Source organism: Arachis hypogaea, chromosome 6, assembly GCF_003086295.3.
Source record: "Arachis hypogaea cultivar Tifrunner chromosome 6, arahy.Tifrunner.gnm2.J5K5, whole genome shotgun sequence".
Lineage (NCBI taxonomy): Eukaryota > Viridiplantae > Streptophyta > Magnoliopsida > Fabales > Fabaceae > Arachis > Arachis hypogaea.
In genome coordinates, this window is record NC_092041.1 from 108,611,479 (window position 1) to 108,637,471 (window position 25,993).

General features: G+C 31.7%; 4 protein-coding genes across 5 annotated transcripts; all 4 read right to left on the reverse strand.

Annotated features, from left to right (window-relative positions):
- Positions 1-147: 147 nt before the first annotated feature.
- Positions 148-6,601, reverse strand: LOC112755558 (endoribonuclease YBEY, chloroplastic). Of its 2 annotated transcripts, none has more exons than XM_025803729.3 (12): positions 6,103-6,601; positions 5,188-5,439; positions 4,979-5,074; positions 4,314-4,491; positions 4,098-4,166; positions 3,917-4,017; positions 3,700-3,792; positions 2,140-2,211; positions 1,810-1,929; positions 1,677-1,727; positions 1,312-1,500; positions 148-731 (listed from the first exon to the last, which is right to left on the reverse strand). In XM_025803729.3, the coding sequence occupies exons 1-12, from the start codon at positions 6,499-6,501 to the stop codon at positions 564-566; spliced, it is 1,788 nt and encodes a 595-aa protein (XP_025659514.1). In that variant the 5' UTR covers positions 6,502-6,601; the 3' UTR covers positions 148-563. The 2 variants fall into 2 exon arrangements, with proteins under 2 accessions (XP_025659514.1, XP_025659513.1); XM_025803728.3 differs by having other exon boundaries at positions 4,098-4,181.
- A 5,716-nt stretch (positions 6,602-12,317) lies between these two features.
- Positions 12,318-13,284, reverse strand: LOC112755560 (amino acid permease 1-like). The gene is made up of 2 exons (XM_025803732.3): positions 13,074-13,284; positions 12,318-12,842 (listed from the first exon to the last, which is right to left on the reverse strand). The coding sequence occupies exons 1-2, from the start codon at positions 13,263-13,265 to the stop codon at positions 12,420-12,422; spliced, it is 615 nt and encodes a 204-aa protein (XP_025659517.3). The 5' UTR covers positions 13,266-13,284; the 3' UTR covers positions 12,318-12,419.
- A 4,540-nt stretch (positions 13,285-17,824) lies between these two features.
- Positions 17,825-19,971, reverse strand: LOC140173754 (uncharacterized). Its single transcript, XM_072198327.1, has 3 exons — positions 19,367-19,971; positions 18,902-19,007; positions 17,825-18,604 (listed from the first exon to the last, which is right to left on the reverse strand). Exons 1-3 carry the CDS (start codon positions 19,969-19,971, stop codon positions 17,825-17,827), a joined length of 1,491 nt encoding a protein of 496 aa, XP_072054428.1.
- A 231-nt stretch (positions 19,972-20,202) lies between these two features.
- Positions 20,203-21,021, reverse strand: LOC140173755 (uncharacterized). The gene has a single exon (XM_072198328.1). The coding sequence runs from the start codon at positions 21,019-21,021 to the stop codon at positions 20,203-20,205; it is 819 nt and encodes a 272-aa protein (XP_072054429.1).
- Between the last annotated feature and the right edge of the window lie 4,972 nt (positions 21,022-25,993).

A 25,993-nucleotide genomic window follows, 5' to 3' on the forward strand; every position in this document is an offset into this window, starting at 1 on the left:
AAAATTTCTATTAGTGGTAATCTTAACCGATATCCTAATAATACTTGTTACCAAAAACCTTAAATTAACAGGGATTTCAGTATCAATGAACAATCGCAATTACAATTACGATAAACTTAGAAAAGATAAATTAAATAGATACATTGATTGTGGCTAAACTTTTGATAATGGGTACATTCATAAAATTTGACAATAGTCTATATTGCCCTTAGGGCCTTTCACTACAAATTTCAACAATCCACCTAAATTATTTATCATGCCAAATGCATATAGCCCTAAACAAAACTCATCAATATGCTACAATTACAGCATGTGATTCCTTTCTTTAATAGATATTGTGAAAGAGAAAGCACAATTGACATGACATGCCTCTTGAGGCATAAAACCTTTGTTATACTCAAAGGAATGAATAGTTATAAAAAATTAAAAATTCTTCCAATGATTAATACAAATAAAATGGTACAATTTCTTCATCTCTAACCTTTTCCTTTTAATTGGTGACTATGTTGTAGACTCTTCTATTCTAGTATTGGTATAAAATGCCTAATACAGTTTCCAGCATCTCAGAATGCATACCGGTAGATAGCGTCTGCTACCCCATCTTCATCATTGCTGCAACCAATTATGTTGGCCACAGCTTTCGTCTTCTCTGCTCCATTGCTGAGTGCAATGCCTACGGAAGCTAACTCGAGCATCTCGACATCATTTTCTCCATCACCAATAGCCATTATCTACATTTGTATAATTTGGAGTTCAGAAAAGCTAAGATGAAGGTCAATATTGCCACATTGTAATCTATTAGAATTTAGAAATATAATAGTATTGACACCTCAAATCAGCAGTTGTACTATTTTGCCCCAAAAGTTATTAAACTCATAAATTTTTACGACAATTTTATGAGTAATCTTCTAGAGAACTATTGACTCCATGAGCATGATTCAAGTTCGCCAAAATTGTTCGACTTTAAGGGAAAGTCGAGTTTGACTACATTGATTGCCATGTTTACCAAACAGAAAAGTTAATAACTTCATAGTTTAGGGGGCTCCATACATGATACTTTATGTCCATAACGATGTTATGACCATCTTCTCTCCAAAGCACAATAAACTAATAAAAATAAAGAACGACAGTTATATGCAGCAGCATGTGCAGTGTGCAGAAATAAGTTTGATTAGCAAAACTGTAAGCATTGTCATTCAGCTGCCTATACTATATTAGTTCTGGACTTCTGATAGTATCACTAATATCATATGTCTTTGTCTCTCCTAAACAATGACAAGAATGCTTTTGACATATAGATATTTGTGGTACCTCCTTAGGAGTCACCCCAAGATGATCTAGCAAAATTTTCACCCCATTCCCTTTGGATGTTCCTAATGGAACAATCTCCAGCATATCTGGCACAGCTTGAACAACAGTTGCACGATCTTTTGTTGCCTCTGACCAGTATGGCCGTATAGTACTAGCCACACTCTTCGCAGTGTCCAAGAAAATCATTTTCTGTAGAAACAAAAATAAGCTTTAGCAACGTACAAATGCGTCTGCACGCTTCCATGCATGTGTGCTTGTGTGTGTCTGCAGGTGTATTAATGAATTACAAACTTTTCTATTCAGAATCCATGCACATGGTGATCAGACACTGAAACAAGGGAGTAGGGATGTATCCTAGTGGATACCTGTATGTCAGCGGAAGCCAGAAGATGTTCGATGGAAGGCATGATCTCAGCCTGCAAAGATTTTTTGCCTAAGACACAAAGTGATGGGAACATTTAATGAAAGGGATCATACAGGATTCTGAAAATGAGGTACCTTTGGTTCATGGTATGTTGTATGCAGTGAATCAACAAGTGGGTCATGAAAAAGGGTGAGGCAGCGGCCTTCACAGAATGCAATAAGTGGAATCTTATTCTCCAATGAGTAAAGACATGCCTGCAAGATAAAGGGGCCAATTATTTCATGCATACAACACCAAGAATTTTCCAGCAACGCAAATAAATATTTTAGCTAATTTTAGATTTGAAACTTGAAGCCATCAACTATAAAAAATCTTAAGTATCTTCAGGGTCCTAGAATAACATACATATGTAACATGCTTGATGCGGGTAACAAAAATACACATTCAAGTGGAAGATAAATTACCTCTCGACAAACGCTCAGATCTAAGTTGCTCCTAAATATTTCCTTCCCTTGTCTACCATAAACAAGCAACCCCTGGAATCATTGGTGCAAGGAATTTTAAGGAACAAAATATGCCCACAATTCAAGACAAACTACAATCTAAAATGAAGAAACTATGGAAGAATGAAAACCACATACAAACTAAAATTCAAACATTTCATACTGTTTGTCAGTTATTCAACTAAATATGAGGTTAAATTAATCAAATAATTGATTTGCATATTATATAGTTAACTACATAACCTTGTAGTTCCTGTCATGCTTGTAACACCTATAATAGAAGAAGAAAAAAAGAATCAATGATACACATTCGGTGGCTGAAACTTTTTCTCCACCAGATGCAGTGCATTATCATGACCATATGGGCTTTGTTAACATGTTCACCACTGGGTCGATGAAAACAGAGGGAATAGAATGAAAGGGGAAGGAAAGTGGACAGATTCCCACATTCAGATCTTTTTTCTTTTTTCAGAAAATATGGATGGAATGGAATTGAAGGGGCCAAAATAGATTCTTTCTCATGTTATATATCAAATTCTTTATAAATAATTTATTTATAAAACTCACTAGTTTATCTCTATGACTACACCTAAAATTGAATAACATTTAGGAGACCATAATTCTTGCACCTCTAATAACTAACATTTGGGAGAGAAGCCCTGAGTAGGGTTAGGTGCATTGTGTCTACTTGGTGAAAGGTGCGTTTTCTGAGGTGTATATCTATCAAAGATGTTGAGATTGGAAAGTATTTCTCTTTGGATGGTTTTTATTTTTCTAATCCTAATCTTTTGTATCAAGAATCTTTGGTCCACCATGCTTGCTGTAATATCCTCCTTGTTGATATAATATCTCTTTTATCGGGGAACAAAAAAGGGAATAAGAATACTATGTCATACAAGGGTAACAAAGAGGGTAAAGAAAATAGAAAAATAAAATAAAAAAATGAGTGGAGTCTAACTCAACCACAAAATCCAGTCCATTAAAAAGGGGTTTTCTAAGTACTTATAAAGGCAGCCATCACTCTAGCCAATCAGAACATCTGTGTCTCTACTGTTCTCATGCCTAACAATGAACTCTGTGAAATTTGTAAAAGTAGACATTTAATGGTGGCCAAATATAATGTGTAGCATAGTCTTTTATACTATCTCGGAGTTGAGTGAGACTTAAAACGAAACTAAACTAAACCCAAAAGTTACCTCTATGGAATAGGGCTGTCCATAGAAATTGACTGCAATGGAGTGACGATTTCTCTCTTATCCATCCTTGAATATCAAGTAAGATTGAATTATCATAACTATATACAGTTTCCACCAAAAAACATAAATAGGTAACTAGATACAGTAATAATATGCAGTAAACTTTGTCGGATTATTTTATGGCAGCTTTTACATGCCCTACTCCTGTATACAAAATTCTTACACACACAAGAGTTCAAAATACTGAATCATGCTTTCAACCACACATATGGACTTCCTTCCCAAACCAAGCAATATAATTATCAAAAGGGGATATAGAAGTAACCTGTAAGAAAACCCCAGGAGAAAATTCTGAAACAATCCCATCTTTTCCAGCTAAATCCACCATCTTAAAAACATCTATCACAGCTGGACGAGCCTATTTACCAAATGTCCCAAAATAATGATGAGAAGATTATTAAACCATCTCCATAACGTCTATATTAGAAAGTAAATCATTCTAACCCAATACCCTAAGAAACCATTGATCAATTTCATCTTACTTTTCCAGTAGCTATCACAATTTTCACACCCCTTGAAGTGGCCTCTCTCAAGGCCTGGGCAGTTGCAGGACTGATTTGACTTTTGCTGTTAAGCAGTGTTCCTTAATGTGAAATAGGAATATATTAAAGCCAAGAAAAATGATGAGAAATATGAAATAAGTATGTTTGCTTATGATCTTACCATCCATATCGCAGAAGATATAGCTGAACTTTGGTTTGTAAAATCTAAGACTGCCATCTTTCTTCCTGTCTTTTGACAGTTGATCTGTAAGATTATTTCCCCACATACTTTTATATATGCAAATGACACTTTTTTGGATTAGAGGGAAGCATATAAAACAAATAAATAAATAGAAGTTGAGAAATGCTGAAAGTACTATTAAGATAGTACAATTACCATCAGAACTGTGATGGTGAGAAGTTGAATTTATTTCAGCTTCATGTGTGCTCTTTATTAGCCCTTTTCCTTTCCATCCAAGACTCTTTAAAAGAAGCTCCTCCTCTTTCTCCATTTCTACTTCAGCCTCTTCACTTAATTCATGATCAAATCCCAAAAGATGTAACAAGCCATGAACCTGAAAAGTTATTTAATCACTATTCTCAAGTCACTGATCAGCTTATACACATCATACCAGCTTATTTAATTTCCTTTTTTTCCCTTTCAATTTCACTAAAAAATAAAAATGTAGACATCATGTTTGTCTTTTCCATTTTGATTTGATATGAAACTGAGCTGCCATTTCTGAAAATACTGAAAACCACAAATTCTCAGTTTTTGCATCTTACTTTTGACTGTTGCCATCTTTTAAATTCTAACCAAATCTCAAATGTTTTTTTTTCCCATGCTTTTTATTTATACCGATTTCCTTCTCGCTGTACAGCTAAAATAGTAGAACCCAGTTGTTGAAGAACACTGGGAACTTGGTCATGATTTTTTCTTGCTTGAATTTAAGACCAGGGAGGGTATGAATCAAATGAAAAAACATGGCAGAAACACAAATGGAAGAAAATTAAATGAGATATTTTTCATGAAACCAAGTAATATCATCAAACCAAACCAACCATGAGGATACGGATCTCATCAACAAGAGTGTGCCCTCTTTCCTCTGCTTGTCTTGCAGCTGTCTCAACAGAAATTACAATATCACCCAACATTAGCTGCAAATATCACAATTATCAAGCACTTAGCATTCCGGGTCAGTTGTACAACTTTTATTAATTGGCATCAACACTGTCACTATTTGTAATCAGCTAGAGAATGCAGTTCTTACAATTGGCAGCTTAAGACCAGGAATATGTTGCGACATTGATAGAACATCAGTAGCATGATCCTCATCTCTCCATTCCTTATTAAGTTTTCGAATAAACTCATCATTGCAAAGAAGCAATGATAATTCTACGCTTTCAAACCCGCCAACATCATCTATAGCAGCATCTCTAGTTTTATACCGTGAATCTTTCAAACCATCAAATGCAAGCTTCATTGCCATTGGAGCATTCAGACGAAGCAGTTCCGCAATGCTCTGCACTCAGATAAAACATTTGCACAGGATTTCAATCAACCACAGAAATAACTAACCTACTTCAAGGCATCACATTATTAATTTTTTTTCTTATCTTGTTTTTATATTTTTTCATGTCAATACTCTCTGCTCAACATCATACAATCTCCTTATTTCTTGGAATTGCAAAAGTAGAGTGCAACAATTTAGCTCATCAAAATAGAAACCCAAAAACTTACGTGTACCAGTCACATTAGTAGGTAACTTTCAGCAAGTGAAGTTGTAATTCATGAGGGACATGCAAATAGTTTTTATTTAGAGTTTGATTTCTATGCTATGTCAATTTAAAATTCTCTTCCATTGTCGTCCAATCAATGATGTCACTGAGACAAAAGCAGTCAAGTTTCCACAGCCAGCTATCTTAAAATTAAACCACTCTTATCTATGCTAACAACACTTGAATGGAGGCCAGTGTGCAAAGAAATTAAACTCATTTGCCTCATTTTTTTTTTCTTCAAGACACTGCCACTAAGAGTGTGTTTGATTCGAGCCAAAAGATCACATTTTTAAACAGAAAAGTAATTTTTCAATTCACAAAATTACATTTCCTTTTCAAACTCCAAAGCAATAGCACCCTAAATAAATAAATTTTCTGAAAAACATAAAAATTTGAGTATTCAGTACCAAGACTTCAGGATCATCAGGCAAATCTTCTTCGATGCAAATGTCAACGCAGAGTTCTAACTCCTTTGGTTTCGCTTTCGCCTTCGGCGCTCGCCTCCTCAGCTTCCGATACTCCCTCTGCCCCGCGCGAACCGCGCCAACCAATCCTAACCGCTTCTTCTTGGCTTCGTTTCTTTCGCACAGAGCGTGGAACCCACGAGCAAACAGCGAAGAGCATTTCGAAGGCAGAGAAAGGGAAGAACGCCGAGAGTTAGAGGGAGTAGCGAAACGGGAATAATGCGAAGAGGAAGAAGAGGTATAATGGCATTGGGTGGAGCACGTGATGGCACGTGGCATGATTCTTTGTAGATGAGATTGAGAGTGAGGGCGGAGAAGCAGTTGAGAGAAGCGGGGAAGCATGTCATGAACAAGGTAAGGTATGGTTCGTAGGTAACGTTGAGTACGTGACACTCACCCCGGACGCCAATATCCTTTTGATGACCTTCAGGGTACCTAGAGGAATTCAGAACAAGTTTGGGGGCGGGATTGTAAATATAAGTTTTTTGCATAAAACCCTAATTTACTCGTAGTCAGAGGTGATTTACAAAATGAGAAAGTATGAGGAGCCAATGAATTTAGTGTATAATGTGTACACTTTACAATAAGAGTAAAATTGAAATTAACATCAAATGATAAATAAATAATTAATTTTTAATAATTACCAATTTGAAATTCAAAATAAATAAGGCGCGTACGCATGACGTGCTGCAATTTATAAAAAATATTGGAAGCGATTTTTGGGCTGCTTTTGATCCAATTTTAAGTCCGAAAGTACTGATTAGAGGCTGCAGAGTAGAGTTAGAAGGAAAATTCAATGAATCATTCAATTTTCATTCATACAATTTTTTAGGTTTTAGATGTAGGTTTTTAGAGAGAGACCTCTCTCTCTAAGTTTTATGGTCTCTTTTAATTTTAATTCTTCTCAAATTCAGATTTCTACTTTGCTTTAATTTAGTTTTTCTTCTACTTTTATTTGTTCTAGTACTTTAGTTCATCTATTTTTCTTGTTGATTTCTCTATTTTTTCAATTTAGTTTATGAACTCTTCATGTTATATTCAATTTTCTTTTAATGCAATTTGAGGTATTTTATGTTTATTGCTCTTTCTTCATTTATTGCTATTGATTCCTTACAATTGTTGGTCTTAGATTTTACATTCTCTTATTACTTTTCAATACTTTTATTTTGTACCTTCCAAGTGTTTGATAAAATGTTTGGGTGGATTTTAAATTCGATTTTTGTATTCTTAGCTTGGATTAAGTATTTAGAGATTCTTGAGTTATCAAAAGTCTTTTGTTGAATGGTAATTGGAGATTGCCGATTAGCTTTAACTTCACGAAAGCTAGTCTCTCACTATGAATTGACTAGGACTTGTGAACTCAAGTTGATTGTATGCACTTGACATTCCTCCATTGGTTAGAGGTTAACTAAGTGGAGGCAATTTACATTTACCATCACAATTGACAACGATAATGAGGATAAGAATTCTAAGTTTCTTCCCTTGCTAAGAACTTACTTAGTTATTAGTTTATTTTTTTGTCATTTACATTCTTTGTTCAATATTTAAAAACCCCAAAAAATACTTTTTCATAACTAATAGTAACATACTTCTCTGCAATTCTTTGAGAGACGACCCGAGATTTGAATACTTCGGTTAATTTTATTGGGTTTGTATTTGTGATAAACAATCTAAACGTTGATTGAGGTTTAATTGTCGGTTTAGAATTACACTTGCAACGCGATATTTTTGTGAAAATATTTACCGACATTTTTCTTCCGTCAAATTTTTGACGTGCGCACCACCAGCACCGTTACGCACGTCGTTCCTACAGTCCCACATCGCGCTAGTCGTGCAGCCTCTCCCTCATGTCGGTGGTTTCTCCCTCTCAACGTCGTCATTTGCGACGTATAGGGGACACACAAGTGTGTTGTTTTCATACGTCCGTCACACCTCGCAAGATCGTAAATGAAGACTCTCCTTTCGCACACGTTGTGTCCGTCGCACAGCTTAAGACCGCCATGGCCGCCGCCGCCTTCAACGACATCGCCTCCCACTACATAGGTATAGGTCCAAGATCAACGTAAGATAGCACAACAATAATTGTGCAAGCAATTAATTTAGTTCATGATGCTCCCATTTTTTTACATGTAAACGTAGCACACTTCAAAAATGTCCTATTTTATGCGATCAATTTGACTTTTTTAGATTTCGCTTCCCTTACGTCTTCAAGGTATATATATCAACGGACGAATTTAGATGTTGGATGTTCAATTCACTATATATATAGATGGTTATTTTAATTTTTAATTGGATGGTTATTTTATTTGATTCAGTTTAAATATATACAATTAATAAATGTTGGATAATCATTTCACTAGGTAATCAAATAATTATTTTAATAATTACGTAAATGATTATTTGATGGCCGGTGAAAAAACTTCTAACAATGAAAAGGTAAGATGATTGAAGAGAATGAAATAACAAATATTAAAAAAGAAAATGTTTAATTAAATTCTATTGATAAATTAGAATTGAGATGGTTAATTTTTTAAATAACTGTTTGATTTTTTTATATTGAGCCAAATTTAAAATTCATTATACACATTATTCCTAGTGGAGTTCTTTACAAATTACATAGCACTTAACATAATTCGTTAGAGTATTTTAATGACCGGAACTAACTTATGTGGCATTCTGTGTGAGGTGACTGATGTGTTAGAGATATCATAAACGAAGAAGTTTATCATTGTAGGTCATCCGTTTGTCGATTTAATATCCAAGAAATAAAGTAGGGAGATTCTACTATGCTGAACCCATTTCCTTTCTTTACATGCTGATGACAAATGGAGAGGCTGCTGCGATGACACGCGTTGAGAGAGACTGCCCAGGAAAGCTAGCTTTCTGCTTTGCAACAGAATATGGGTCCCACACACTTTTATTTGTCGGTTACTTTTCAGGTGTTTATATTTCTAACGTTGGATTAAGTAAGGTGTTAATTTTTTTGTTATTAAGGTTGGTAGTTGTTGCAAAAATGTGATGGGTTATTTTACAAAAAAAGGTTTGGGTTTAGCCAAAAAAGGCCTTTGTCTTATTACTAATAATGGATTGTAAGACCACCAAAAAAGAGGATTGGATTAGATTGACCCCAAAAAAAAAGAGGTATATTTATCAGGAAAAAAAATTCGGTTTTTAATGTCTTAATGGAAAAAAGAAAAAACAGGTCTCAGGAACAACATAACTAGGAATATCATTATTCATTATTTCTGTTGTTCTTTCATAAATACAATAAAAAATTATATTCTAAAATTATAGACTGTTTGCAAAATTAAATTATTGAACAATAACATTTAATACCATAATTATTATTTCTGTTATAGGCCATACTATGTATATCAATAATTTTTATTGATTATTTAATTTTATGATTATTTATTTTCATAGCTTTCGTATTTTTATTTTAATTTATTTTTATAATATTTTTTTTTTACTTTTTTTTCCCCTCATATTTATGTTTCTTATTTTTATTTGAATTTTCATTCACTTATTTATGTTAATTGAAATTATTAACAACTTAGAAAAAATAAAAATTATAAATGTAGCGATAAGAAAATCGAGTAATAAAACAACTGGGAGTATCGTACTCTCTACGATACAAGTAAATAAAGGTGATTGTTATTGACAATTCATTTTTAAAAAATGATCTTTAATTTCATAAAAAATAAATTAACACTTCATTTTCAATTCAAAAATTATATTATCATTATCTTTTATCTTGCCAACAAATATGGTCACAACTTTAATTATTAAATTATACATTATTATAGGCTTTTTCTTATGATATTCTTATTTAAGACTTTTCAGCGAAACAAAATATTTTGTAACATGATAAACATACCTCTTTTTTTTTTTGGGTCAATCTAATCCAATCCTCTTTTTTGGTGGTCTTACAATCCATTATTAGTAATAAGACAAAGGCCTTTTTTGGCTAAACCCAAACCTTTTTTTGTAAAATAACCCATCACATTTTTGCAACAACTACCAACCTTAATAACAAAAAAATTAACACCTTACTTAATCCAACGTTAGAAACATAAACACCTGAAAAGTAACCGACAAATAAAAGTGTGTGGGACCCATATTCTGTTGCAAAGCAGAAAGCTAGCTTTCCTGGGCAGTCTCTCTCAACGCGTGTCATGGCAGCAGCCTCTCCATTTGTCATCAGCATGTAAAGAAAGGAAATGGGTTCAGCATAGTAGAATTTTCCAATAAAGTATAGTTAATTTGAAACAACTATTTATATTCATAAATTTTACAAATATTATGAATGCTGATAAAAATATTTATCAAATAAAAAATTAATGTTATATTTATAAAAAACAGCTTTTGTACATAAAAATATTCAATATTTATATTATAGTTATTTTTTATATATAATTTTAATATAAAACATAAATAAAAAATTTAGAATTGATAGATAATCAATATATAAAATTGATCCTTTTATATATTTTTTAATATATATAAATTATAGTTTATTGATATAGAATACAGATTATGTTCTATTATTTGAATCAGCTTGTGAGGATAAACTAGTTCGTGAGCTTTAGGTGAGTCAACCTTGATATTAAGAAATAGGTTCGATTGTTAATGAGTTGATTTATGAACCGAGCTCAATTTTCGTAAACCGAACTTAAACTTGATCTAGTTTGACTCACTCACTTCCAGCCTTTTATTCACACTCCCGCTTTGTGTCAGATATTATCAGCGTATTGAACAACAACAATAACACCTAGTCTAATTTTACGGTCTTCCACCTCATTTCATCACCTACTTAAAAATAATGTCTTCATCACCTTAGCATTACCTTTATTTTATTAGGTAAATGGTCAAATTTGTCTCTAAAAATTCACTTATTCTTCAAATTAGTCCCCAAAAGATTTTTTAATTAAATTTGTCCTTCAAAGATTTTAAATTAATGTATTAGTTCTTTTGTCATTTTCTTTGTTGACGACGCAAAAATTTATTAATGTCGCACGTTAAGTGATATTATAACACACACATAGGAGTCTTAATTGATTATTAGCATGATAAATTTATGAAATTAAATCAAATCAAAACTTGATTGAGGGGAGAACTTGAGGCATTGGAATGCCTTAAATTGGGATTGATTTGATATAATTTCATAAACTTATCATATTAGCCGTCAATTAAGATTACTAGGTATATATTATAGTGTCACTTAACGTGTTACATCTACTAATTTTGATGCCGTTAGCAATGGAAGTAACATAAGAACTAAAATGACTAACTTAAAATTGTTTTAAGGACAAATTTGATTAAAAAAGTCTTTTAAGGATTAATTTAAAAAATGAATAATCTTTTGGAGACTAATTTGACTATTTATTCTCATTTTATTCTTTGACAAATACTTGCTTGCACCAATGTATGACTAAGGTAAAACTGGGTTTGTTCTGATCCATATCCGACCCTAAACTTAATGAAACCTAAATATTTTTGGGCCATATTTATTCGGCTCCAAACCGAGTGAAAATCGGGTCTTTAAAACTTTAACAATAATTTATAACGAAACTTATTTATAAAGAAATTTATTTATGATGCACTTATTTATAAAGAAAAAACTTGTTACTAAAAAGTTGATATCCATATTTGAATTTGAATTTTTCCATAAATTCTAATTTGATGTTTCTTTGATCTATTTTCTAATTCAACAAGTATTATTAAAAATAAAACAATAAATTTATAATTAATATAACATAATATTAAAATTAATTTAAAACATATATACCTTTTTTAGTTTTCTTAAAGTGTACATGAATAGGGCGAAATCGAATTCATCTTGACTCAAATTCGGCCCAAAATAATGAGTGGGTCTATTTTTAAGACCCTTATTTGGTCCTATATTCAATAAAATCATATCAAATTAATCTCTAAAATATTTGGAATTTAGCCGAATCTTTGAGTCGAACCGGGCTATGTACACCCCTACTGTTTGTAACTCCATTTAAAACACAAATAATATCACAGTATACATGTATGTACATACAAAATTAGGTCTATCATGCGATAATACATGACAAACAGTAATTTATATCCTCTAGTTTTTTGGAGGATACCGAGCAACTACTGAAAAGTAACATATAATATTCAAATATAAAGTAAAAAAAAAAAAAAAAAGAGAAGAAGCATATATCATTAAGAATTGAAGTTAAAATGGACAACAACATTTGATTGAATATCTTAAGCTGCTTGAATTCAAACTATCCTTTATACATAAATGGCTTGTATTTTCTGAGAGATTCATTCAAACCATGAATGGCTGCACATGCTACAGCTATTGCCAGTAGCATAAATATAACATTCAAGGTTTGAAGTCCAATCCATTGAAATGTTCGTTTTTTCAATTTCTGTTTGGCAATGAACATCTCCACTGGAAAATAGATTCCCAAAGGCCAATATGCAGTTGCCCCTAGAAGTGCTAGAATTTCATTAAAGAAAGGCATTGCCATGGCTAGAATAGTCACTACCACAACAAATACTGTTCTCCAAACCAGCCTAAACAAATTAATATTCAACTTTACTTTTCCAATGCTCACTGAGAATTCTTCCATTATAAAAGTTGAGCTTGACCATTGTTGCTTAGCTAATGTTTCAACAACACCATAAATTGGTTGGCAAAGTACCTGCATGTTCATAATTTATAATTCACAAGTAGTCATTTTTAAATCATAAATTAATATTAGTATCACTATAAGTTAAGTGAATTCAAAATTATAATTTAATAATGGTTATCATTTTATTAAGAGAAATAAAGAATAATTAAATAAAAAATAACTGAAGAATCAATCTGTCTAACAAGAATAATTTTTGAAGACTTTAGAAAATAAAAACATAGATAGAAAATTGATGAGTACCTGGTATGCTCCAAGAAGGTGTATGACAATGAAGACATTTGCTATGTTAATAAGCCAAAATGGCTCCTTGAAGCCAGAGCTCATGAGGATGCTGCCAGGAGTGTCTGAGCCAAATGCAGCATAACCAGAGCAGGCACATAACAGAAATATAACTGTCATTGTAACTATAGCCATCTTATTTGCCATCTTCATTACTGCATTTTCTGCTCGCGATGATTTCAACGAGTCCTATTTTAATAAATGCCACCAAAATATATTAGTTCTAATAGTTCGGCTAGAAACACAGTAACGAGCAGAAAAAAGTTTAATTATTTTGTTAGTCTTTTAGTCTTTATAGTTTTATTAAATTTATATTTTTTTAATTAGATTTTTGTACTATTTTTAATTTTGTAATTAAATTTTTTGTGTGTCAAAAACGTTAAAATTAACAAAATATTTTTACCAAAAATCATGTAATAAAAAATGATTAGATTTTTAATTGTAGGTACTTTCAATTTATGAAAATATATTCTATTAATTCTAATATTTTTTACAATGGTAAGGACTTAATTATTAAACTAAAAGTAGTGTAAAGATCCAATTAAAAAAAACATAGAGATCTAATTATATTATAAATTCAATGAAACTATAAGGATTAACAGAATAACTAAACAAAAAAAACACATTCAAAATTTTAAAAATTACACACATAAAATTAAACATATATGCTAGTGGTTTAGGAAGAAAATTCACTATGTTGTCATAAGCAAGCATGATAGATAGTCCTCATCTTTCATAAAATTTTTACAAATTCAACAATTTAAAGGTTTGATGAAATACTTTTCATATGTTTGCAGGTTGCATAAAACTAAACTGTAGAAGAAGTTATTACAAGATCGTAAAAATTTGGAAAAACGTGAGGCCTTTTATAACAGCAAACAATAACAACAATAAAATCTTGTTTATTAGATCGGGTTGATTATATAAATTAAACAATGTTATTGAATTTTATTATATATCATATTTATAGAAAAATTATTTACATGTAAATCTCATTTGACCACCTCATGAATAATTTTTTATAAAAACTTTTATCTATAAATTAATTGAGATAGTATGTTATTTGAATGTATACAAAAAGTATAATATAATAAATAGATAGAATAGTCTACTTTCAAGTAGGAGTGGCATGCAGTTGGGCGGATAGAAGCGGATTTTCGTCCTATGTGATTCCATTTGCTTCTTCTTAACTTAAAGTCTTAAACATATTTGTCTCATTTTTATCCACAAATTCTAAATGATTATATCCTAATTCATTTTAACAGATACCCACCTTGCTTGGTTGCTTCTACTCATTCGTATAATAATATTTTAAAATTTATATATTTATATATAAATTAAAATAAAAATATAAGATTCACTTTATATATTTTTTAATTTATTAATTTTTATATATTTATATTATATTATTATTATTATATAATATATACTTTAAAATAGGTAGGGACAAATTAACTTCAAATTCAATTCTATTTGTTCCGCTCAAACACTCATCTCGAAAAAATTTCGACCCGCTCCAATTAGATTATTACCTATTCTGACAGAGTAGGTGCAGGTCGAGTATCCATAAATTTAGGTACTGGTGCAAAGTCTACTTTTAAGATGGGTATGATAAATTTGAAGGATTCATATGTTGGGAATAAGACACCATTCCCCCTTGAGAAAATACCTTTGACAAAAAAATAAAATAGACACAATCACAACACAAGAATTTAATGTGGAAACTCCAATTACCGGAGAAAAAACCACGGCCATTGTCAAATGACAACCAGAGAATATCACTATGTGAAAATTGTTACAACACATAGACTTCTTTCTCTCTAATACCGGCACCCTAGTACACCCACACTCTCTCAAAGCAAATATCTAACTACACCTCACAACACTCTCTAATCAAAGAGTATAGAGGAAAAGAAAAATCAGATACAAGCTTAAAGTGTTTCCGACTGGTGCAAAAACAAATGGAGAACTTAGCCTCATATTTATAGCCTAGGCCACCCACTTCATTTGCTATCCTAAGCAATGTGGGACTAATTCAACCAAATTCTAACAATCTCCACCTTGATTGAAATAGTCACACATCTTCAGCTTCCATTGTCAACACCGACAATTCTTTGCTGCCATTGTCTATACCGACAATCATAGTTCAGAGAACTATCATACTCCACCATGAAAGTATACTCACTTGGAATTAGACCACTCCAAGCATTTTGTCTTGGTACAGATCGAAACCTTGCTGAAAATTCATGGTGCAACTTCCAAATTGGCTTTTCCTGGAAGTTCTTCAGCCATCGACCTAACTCCGCCACACACCTTGCATCTCAACGCCAACCAATGCCCGTGTGCAATTGTGGACCCGATTGCCACAACTTATCCTTATTCATGGCAGTGCGACAATACCATGAGGATACTTCTTGTCTTCTAGAGAACATCATCTTCTCTCATAGAGAGAGCAATATTGCAAGTATCAGATTGAGAGTCTTTTTCTGAAACCGCATTACTTGGACAATTTCTCTTTACATGCCCAGACTTTTCACATTTCCAGCATGTTACACTCCTTCCACGATTTCCTTTTCCATAAGTGTCACTTCTAGCTACAAGCGCCAAATATGATGAAGTGCTACCCTCATTTTTCATTCTTCTTTCTTCAGCATGAGCTTACTGGCAACTTCTTCAAAATTCAGAGTTTCCTTCCCATACATTAAAATAGGTTTGATATACTCATAGGAAGAAGGAAGAGACAATATGAGCCTCAGTGCCTTATCTTCATCATCAATTTTCACTCCAATTGCCTCTAATTCAGAGACAATACCATTGATAGCACTAAGATGGTCGGAGATTTTCACATTGTCATCCATGCGTAGATTATGGAACTGCTCCTTCAATAACAACCGATTTGAGATGCCCTTTGCCTGATACAACCCTTCGAGTTTATCCCAAAGTTCCTTGACTGTTTTCATTCCTTGCACATTTGCAAGAACATTCTTAGCCAAACACAGGCGAATAGCACTTGCAGCTCTCAAATCTAGTTCCTCCCAATCTTCATCCTTCATACCAGAGATCCTCTCCTTCAACGCCTTGTGCAAACCTGATTGTATCAACACATCCTTGACTTGTATTTGCCACAAGCCAAAATTGATTCTTCCATCAAATTTCTCTATTTCAAGCTTCACAGCACTTGAATATCCTGACATTGTTGCAACCGTATATTAGAATAGTATAACTCAACTGTAGACCGTGCACTAGGAAAGGTCCCCAGGAAAGAGAGGTGGGTCACAATGGACACACTTAAATACCAGGTCTTTCCTTAGCCAGAACTTTTCCAAACTGCACTCTCACGGTGTCACACTGCCTTCCAGCAACAACAACAGCAACCAAAGATCAACCTCAAGCCACAGGACAAAATTCTTTTCTGATGTGGAAGGTCAAACTAGGCTGCAACCACAGAGCATACTAAGAATAAATCCCACCGAACCGAAGCTCTGATACCACTTGTTGGGAATAAGACACCATTCCCCCTTGAGAAAATACCTTTGACAAAGAAATAAAATAGACACAATCACAACACAAGAATTTAACGTGGAAACTCCAATTACCGGAGAAAAAACCATGGCCGTTGTCAAATGACAACCAGAGAATATCACTATGTGAAAATTGTTACAACACATAGACTTCTTTCTCTCTAATACCGGCACCCTAGTACACCCACTCTCTCTCAAAGCAAATATCTAACTACACCTCACAACACTCTCTAATCAAAGAGTATAGAGGAAAAGAAAAATCAGATACAAGCTTAAAGTGTTTCCGACTGGTGTAAAAACAAATGGAGAACTTAGCCTCATATTTATAGCCTAGGCCACCCACTCCATTTGCTATCCTAAGCAATGTGGGACTAATTCAACCAAATTCTAACATCATATAGTGTATGTAATTAGGGGTATGAATTTGGAGGAGTGTTATTTGATGAGAAAATGTGTGTAAACATAAAAAAATGTAAGTATAATACCCACACTATATTGACCCTAGGATCACTCACTCATATAAATGACGCTATCATATTTTTCATTTTTCAAACTCACTAACGCTCATAATACTAAGGAGAGAATTTCTAATATTTCAAAACATATTCAATTTCATTTATGGAACATACATACAATACACAAGGTATATGTGCCTTTGTATAGGCAATGCTTCCTACTAAAATAATAATTTATGAATCACAAATCAATTTTGTAATGACTACCATGCTATGAGTTGTCTTCATGAATCTTCCTTCAACTTATATTTATGTAGTTTCTATAATCTTCTAATTTAGGTTGCTTGGTCTTCAATTTCAATTCAATTTGATTTTGAATTTCTTCAATGTTGTAGAATGTTGTAATTGTACTATTCTCTTGAATGTTCTTCAAAAATCTTCAAGCTTCCAATATGTTAGCTTCTAGCAATATCTAGCAAATTGATGATTATTGTATTCAACTAAAACTTTGCTTCTTCTTTGACCATTTTGACTTCAAAAGCTCTTCATGAAAATTCTAGTGATGCAAGTTGATTTATAATGAATTAACATTGCCTCCCTTAAATCCAGCTTGCAGAATTAATCATTCCAAGCATCTTCTTCAATTTGTAAAATAACTCTATCTTCAATGGCTTTGTAAAGATATCTGGAACTTGTTCTTCTGTTGGACAGTACTCGATCACAACTTCTTTTTCATTCACCAACTCTCTGATTTTGTGAAATCGAATATCAATATGCTTCGATCTTCCATGAATACTGGATTTTTGCAAAGTGCAATAGCTGACTTGTTATCGCAAAATATTGTTGTTGGAGTATTTTGTTTCTCGTTCAATTCCTCAAGAATTCTTCTTAGCGAAACTACTTGTGTTGCACAACTTGCTGCTGCTATATATTCTACTTCTGCTGTAGATAGTGCTACTACTGGTTGTTTCTTTGACGACCATGAAATTGCACCAAAACCAAGATGAAATACAAACCCTGAAGTACTTTTTCTTGTTTCTATATCTCCGGCCCAATCACTATCAGTGTAGCCAACAAGGTTTACTTCATTAGTATTCTCATAATAAATTCCATCATTTAAAGTACCTTTGATATATCGAAGAATTCTCTTTGCCGCTTGCAAATGGTTGGTACAAGGCTCCTCCATAAATCTGCTAAGCAAACCAACTCCAAACACAATATCTGGTCTAGTCGCAGTTAAGTACCTTAGACTTCCAATCAAGCTTTTGTAATATGTATGATTTACTGCTCCTCCTTTATCTTCTCTCAGCAATTTGAACTTCTCTTCGACTGGAGTAGAAACTGGCTTTGAATGTTCCATTTGAAATTTCTTCAAAATATCATTTGCATATTTCTTCTGAGAAATGAAAATACCATCATCTCTTTGAACCACTTCAATGCCAAGAAAGTAAGACATCAAACCCATATCTGTCATTTCAAAGTGCTTTATCATAGCCTCCCTGAATTCTGTAATTATCTTCAAATTGTTGCCAGTAAAGATTAAATCATCAACATAAAGACACGATCAAGATATCTCCAGGTTCAACGAACTTGATATAAAGAGTATGTTCAAATGGACATCTTTTGAAAGCATTTTGAGTAAAATAAGAATCAATCTTCTTGTACCACGCTCTTGGTGCTTGCTTTAACCCGTACAAAGCTTTCTTCAATTTGTAAACTTTATTTTCTTTTCCAAAAACTTCATATCCTGCAGGTTGCTCAACATACACTTCTCGCCTTTGTCATCTAACTCCTTCCTTAATTGATCTGGTACGTGGGCATAAGCAATACACCCAAAGACTCTGAAATGATGAATGGAAGGCCGCTTTCCACTCCAAGCTTCCTCTGGTGTTTTATCACGAACACTCTTTGTTGGACATCTATTTAAAATATGAACTGCTGTTGCAACTGCTTATGCCCAAAACTCTTTAGGCATTTGTTTTGACTTGAGCATGCATCTGACCATATCCATGATAGTTCTATTCTTTCTTTTAGCAACTCCATTTTGTTGAGAAGTGTATCTAGTTGTTAGTTGGTGTTGAATTCCGTGTTGCTTAAAGTATTCTGAACACGCAAGATATTCTGTTCCTCTGTCTGTTTGAGAATTTTAATTTTATAGCCACTTTGTTTTTCGACAAATGCCTTGAATGTCTTAAAGACATCACATGCTTCTGATTTCTGCTTCAGAAAGTATACCCATGTATATCTACTAAAATCATCAATAAAAGTGATAAAGTACCTGCTACCACCATTACTTGAAACTTCTACAGAACAGAGATCTGAATGCACAATTTCAAGTAATCTTCTAGCTCTCCATGACTTTCCTGTAGGGAATGGATCTCTGTGCTTCTTTCCCAGTTGACAAATCTCACAAACACAATTGGGAATATGAATCCGTGGTAGGCCAGAAACAAGTCCTTTTCTTGACAGGTAGTTTAGGCCAGAAAAATGAAAATGTCCAAACCGCATATGCCACAACCAATTATCATCAAGTATCACAGAACTCATGCAAGAGGGATTAACATGTTGAATTTTTAATGAAAACATTCTATTTGAAGTCATCTTTGCTTTATCTATGAACCTTCTGTTGTTGTCAAATACAGTGCAATATCCATGATAAGTTATCATCTTATATCCCTTCTCAGATAATTGTCCCATACTCAGTAAATTGTAATCAAGTTCAGGAGCATAAAAAACATCAGAAATATAACTCAGAGAACCATCTTTCAATCTAACTGGTATGTTCCCTTTTCCTTCAATAGGGATCTTTGTACTATTACCAAACTTTAATAATAGTTTAATTGAATCATCTAATGAAGAAAATAACTCATTTCTACCAAACATATGATTACTGCAAGCATTATCCAAGTACCATATATTTTCATCTTCAGCACATGAATTACTTGTAAAAAATAAAGTCTGAGTACCCGGATTGTCATCAGTATTTTGATGCTGATTTTTTGTAACGTGTGCTTGATTATTATTCATCACTTTGAATATGCAATCTGCTGCTTTGTGTCCATACTTTCCACAATGAAAGCAATTGAAATTGGTTTTTTCTTGATAAAAATTACCTCAACCTCTTCCTCGATTGACAGACCTGAAATTCGTTCCACCTCTTCCTTGATTAGGTGCTGTAAAATTATTGTACCTTCCTTGGTTGTAATTGCCACGACCTCTACCTCTGAAACTTCCTCTTCCTCTACTTTGCAAATTAAAACCACGACCTCGTCCTTCTTGTGTACGGCTTGATTCTGCAACGTTGTTGAAATTCACTCGGCTTTTCAGGGCTTCTTCGATTGATTTTTCCGATTTCTCCAGTATTCTACTGATGTGGCTTTCCATGGTTCCTTGCAACTCTACAATCGTCATGGTACTCATATCATGGGACTCCAGTATCGTAGTCACCACATGGTCATACTTCATCGGCATGGTGCGAAGAATTTTCTCCACTACTTTGCTATCGGGCATATCTTCTCCATAGACTCTCATCTTATTGACAAGGTCTGTAACACGAGTAAAATATTGCTCAACAGTTTTTGAGCTAGACATCTCGTACCTTTCATATTCTCTTCTCAAAGACTGTAGCTTTGCTTTCTGAGCTTTATCTACGCCTTTGTATGACAGCTTCAACGTGTTCCATGCTTCTTTTGCACTTTTGGCATTTGCTATTTTGCCAAACACCGTATAATCTACTCCTTGATGAATTTGAGATAGCGCCAATTGATTTCTCCTTTGTTGGGCAGCATCTGCTCCTTCTTGCAAACTCGGTTCAATGAAGTTCCATAGGTTCTGCGCCTTCAAATGGGTAGACATCAAAGTCTCCCAATAACTATAATCAAGTTTTCCATCTAACTTGGGATCGGACCACACAATATTGAAAGTGTTTGCCATACTGACTCTATGAAAATACAACTATGTGAGAACTCTCTCACACCTCACAAACTCTCAAACACCAAATGCTGGATTAACCAGCTCTGATACCAAATGTAAGTATAATACCCACACTATATTGACCCTAGGATCACTCACTCATATAAATGACGCTATCATATTTTTCATCTTTCAAACTCACTAACGCTCATAATACTAAGGAGAGAATTTCTAATATTTCAAAACATATTCAATTTTATTTATGGAACACACGTACAATACACAAGGCATATGTGCCTTTATATAGGCAATGCTTCCTACTAAAATAATAATTTATGAATCACAAATCAATTTTGTAATGACTACCATGCTATGAGTTGTCTTCATGAATCTTCCTTCAACTTATATTTATATAGTTTCTATAATCTTCTAATTTAGGTTACTTGGTCTTCAATTTCAATTCAATTTGATTTTGAATTTCTTCAATGTTGTAGAATGTTGTAATTGTACTATTCTCTTGAATGTTCTTCAAAAATCTTCAAGCTTCCAATATGTTAGCTTCTAGCAATATCTAGCAAATTGATGATTATTGTATTCAACTAAAACTTTGCTTCTTCTTTGACCATTTTGACTTCAAAAACTCTTCATGAAAATTCTAGTGATACAAGTTGATTTTTAATGAATTAAAAAAAAATGTCCGAATTGATGTTTATTTCACAACTATTAAATTTGAAATGAAGTGTAATTATAAATTTGAAACAAGGTATATGCTTCAATTTATTCATACCTGGATATCTATTGCAATTTGACTATAGCTACTTGCAACGGTAATATTTCCCAATGCAACGAGCATATTCCAAATTTTGTCTGGGGTAAATTGTCCCTTGCTTGCAATTAAATAAGTGCTTCTTCCTTTTCCTGTTTTAATACAACATTTCTATTATACATTTTTGTAAACACTAATAGAAGCAATTTGGAGAGAGAAAAATAAACGAATAAACTCTCAAATTGGTTGTTAAAAAATTTCATATCAGATATTTTAGTTTATAATAAATTTTTATTCTTTAAAATTTTTAAAAAATTAATTTTATCAGATAAATTGGTTCTCTCATTATTTTAAAGTGGGAATAATTTGTTTCAGAGTAATATTTTTGGAACATAATTTTTTTATTGTAATATTTATTAAAATTTATTTATCAAATATATATATTAAAAATTTAATTAAAGATGATTAAAGGACTAATTCATCTAACAAAAACAACTCTCGAAGACTTTTAAAAAATAAAAAATCTTTAAAGACTAAAATGTTCAATCTTAAATTTTTTATGAATTAATTTGAGTATTTATTGAAAATAAATTTATAAGACTGAATTTAATGTATTACTTTTACTATTTGAGAACATTTCATAGATATCACGTATGAAAATATGGATAAAATTAAAGTATGTTTCAAACACATGTAAAATATGAATAAGAAATAGGAAAATATACCTTGTATTATTGTAGCAAGTGAAAGTCCTATGCCAATAAATGCATATCCAAAAGACATGATTGATGCTATGATTGAGAGCCAAGATATCTTGTGGAAATGTGGAATTTGGGACAGAAAGATTTCAACAATTCCTAAACCAATCATGTATGGATTATTTGAAAAACGACATTCATCAGATCCAACTCCTTTTTTATGGAAGCAGTTGATCTTTCGTATTGCCCTGTAGTAGTATTCCACATTTTAAAACAAGTTTGGTTAAAATAATGCAAATCATGATAACTAAAGTTTAAAAGTTTTAGAATTAGAGTCTAATTTTAATACACTTATAATTAAAATATTTTACATAATCATCTAATTACATCAATTTTTTAAATGACTATTCACACGATTAATATAAATGATAATTTTTATGCTAATGTGGTGTCACATCATTGAACGACTGTGTAAAACTATTTTATATTCATAGTGTATTAAAATTAAATTTTTAGAATAAAATTATACGATTATTATCTTTTTATGAGAAATATTAGAAACAATCACTTTTTATCAATATTAGTCAATATTTTGAGCTAGCACTTTATTTTTAAACTATTAGAATTTAAAATTTAAGATTTATATAATATCGTATATTTTGAAAATTATGTATAATATTGGTTAAGTATTGATTTAAAATGATAAATTTTGTTGGTGGTCATATAATATTACTCTAAATGATTTTTTTTCTTAATTTAACTAAATCTTATTTATTTATTTGCTAGTGCGCTATACAAATACAAATTATGGTGTAATTGGAAATAATGTAATAAAATAAAATAAAAAAAACTTACACTATACTTATGGATGTAGTTATTGTGTATCCAATAGCAGCTCCAGTAAGGTTGGTATATTGGACTATTCCACATATCAAGTGCATTCTACCACCTAAAAAATTGGTAAAAATAATTGAAATTAAAATAAAAGTGAAATAAAGTTACATGTAGTGTTATAATGAAAAATCAAATAATTTATAATTTAGTTACCTAAGTTAGCTTTTACAGCCTCCATATAAGTGGAATTTCTTTGTCCAGTAACTGAGTCTGGTGATCTATAACAATCAGTTAAAAGATTGGAGGTATAGAGAATAACAGAAGAACAAATTAAGAAAGATAATATGCCAATTATCCATCCTAATTGAGCCATGGCCCATGGTAATGACAAAACTCCAGCACCAATTACTGCTGTTATTATATGTGCAGTTGCAGTCCAAACTGTCCCTGCATGCATAAAAATATATTTGAGTAATGCTAGTGAGACAATAATTTAAAGTTATCTTATCTAATTTAATATATAATATTTATAATTTTATATTTATTATATCTAATATTATACATTTATTCTACTAGTAATTAATAAATTCAAACAAAAAGTAAAAAAATTATTGTTGTCTTTGACCCCCTAGTTACTATATATATTAATCCAAAGTAGGTGAATTCTTATTATTGTATATGGTAAAAATTAAAATACAGTTAACAAGTTGATAGCTAAAAATCGTTAAATAATTTGACAGGTTTGATTAAATTATTATTTAACGATTCTCAATTACAACTTCACATAAAGTTAACTGTATCTGAATTTTCACTTGTGTATATATATGTTTTAATTCTTTGAGTTTCGAGGGTTTGAACTTTATGGAAAACCAAGGGTAGTGTTAGTTTTGAACCTATTTCTATTTTTTTGTTGTTTTTAAGGTGCTTTAAATTTGTTTCCATTACCCATATTTGGGCTCTTTGTGAGACTCATGAAAGGGGAAAAGAGAGAATTAAATCAAAATACAACTCCTAGTTAATTTCATAGAAAATAAAGAATTAAAGAAAAACAAATAAATAGACAATAACTTTGATCATTGTGTAATAATGGAGTACACCATTGCCTCCTTTTGTTTTCCAATAATTAATGAAACTCTCAACCTTCAAAGATAAGAGAAGAGAGTACAAAAAGAAAAAAACTACATCCATTGAATTACTACATACAAGAAACAAAATACCATAAATAAACATACAACAACACTAGAGGGATTCAGGGAGTAAAACAAAGCTAATAGAAAGATACATTTATTATTGATGGAAAACATCATTGATAGAGTCATATAGAGATAATCATCTTACTCATTACTCATGCTAAGTCCCTCTATTTGAAACCGATTATGTTATATATATACTAAAATTAGTTATTAAAACCAATCACTAGTATAAAAATATATTAAAATACATATATATATATTAAAAATAAATTAAATCACACATATATTTATACATAAATATATTAGTAGCTGATTGTTGTAATTAATTTTAATGTACAAATAACATTTTTAATTTAAAAAAATATAAAAGATAGTGATTAACACTCCATTTAGATCTCAACAATAAAACATTTTCATGTCATAATTTTGTTGCAAAACATATATATATCAAATGTATTTAACTGGATATAAAATCTTTAAAATTCTATAAATCTCAACAAGTTATTGATAAAATAAGTTGCATTGCACATCTAAACATGTTCCAAGAACACTAATGGCCTCATATACTATATATGAGAATATTATACTATTTATTACTATCAATTCAGCCTTTTTTTGTCATTTACGATATTTTTGGTTAAAAATTAATTACAAATCGAAAATCTGTTTAATAATTTACTGCTAGCTAATAGATTGTTTCAGATACAATATGAAATTCAAATTTTTAACATTTATTTAAGTGAATTAGTAAATTAATCACTAAACCAACCCAAATTAATTCTATCTAGTTATTTTTAGTATCACAAACCTATTTCATATCATATATAGGGAGTTCTAGTTTTGCATGATCATAATTTTTTTTCTTCCAAACATGTGTCGCCATGTCTTTTCAAGCTTTGAGTTAATTGTGAACATATCAATTCATAACTTGGTAGTCAAACAAAAGATAAAGACAATAGTGCATTAATTATAAAAATCTTAATATTTTTATAAAACTTTCAGCATTTCATGTCAAACTCATCCATGTGAAACATGGATTAGTGCTTAATTACAACCGCATTAATAAAGTGTTAATGTATTTCCTTTAGTATAAGAAGGCATTGTAAAAATGCTAAGATGGTCACTATTATGTTAATCAATTTCATTCCTTTTTCAATAAATCAACAGGAAATAGGAAAATGTTGTTACAATGAAAAGTATTTATCAATGAAAAGTGAAACATCACTCTTTTCACAATAGAAAAAAAAATTATTAGTTATAATTTTTAAGTTTTATCTAATTTCATTCTTCACTAAATGAAAGTAAGTGATAATGCCCCATTATTATTATTATTATTTAAGCAGAGATCTAATAAATAAAAGTGCCAGAACAAGAAGAAACAAAAACTACAATATAACTGTCACACTCTGTGAAGAAAGAAAGTGACAAAACGTTAAGATAATGATGAGTGAAAAAATTAAAGAAAATTATACCGGTTCTTTTAGGTTTGCCATCATCATCTA

Coding starts and splice junctions, on each gene's coding strand:
- LOC140173754 (XM_072198327.1), bottom strand. CDS start 19,971: ATGTTTGGTAGAAATGAGTTATTTTCTTCATTAGATGATTCAATTAAA. Junction 19,008..19,366: donor TCAAGTAATGGTGGTAGCAG/GTACTTTATCAC, acceptor TATTTTAAATAG/ATGTCCAACAAAGAGTGTTC. Junction 18,605..18,901: donor GGTGTATTGCTTATGCCCAC/GTACCAGATCAA, acceptor AACAATTTGAAG/ATAATTACAGAATTCAGGGA.
- LOC112755560 (XM_025803732.3), bottom strand. CDS start 13,265: ATGAAGATGGCAAATAAGATGGCTATAGTTACAATGACAGTTATATTT. Junction 12,843..13,073: donor ACCTTCTTGGAGCATACCAG/GTACTCATCAAT, acceptor ATGAACATGCAG/GTACTTTGCCAACCAATTTA.
- LOC140173755 (XM_072198328.1), bottom strand. CDS start 21,021: ATGGCAAACACTTTCAATATTGTGTGGTCCGATCCCAAGTTAGATGGA.
- LOC112755558 (XM_025803728.3), bottom strand. CDS start 6,501: ATGCTTCCCCGCTTCTCTCAACTGCTTCTCCGCCCTCACTCTCAATCT. Junction 4,492..4,978: donor ATGAGATCCGTATCCTCATG/GTTGGTTTGGTT, acceptor ATAACTTTTCAG/GTTCATGGCTTGTTACATCT. Junction 3,793..3,916: donor TTGTGATAGCTACTGGAAAA/GTAAGATGAAAT, acceptor TTTGGTAAATAG/GCTCGTCCAGCTGTGATAGA.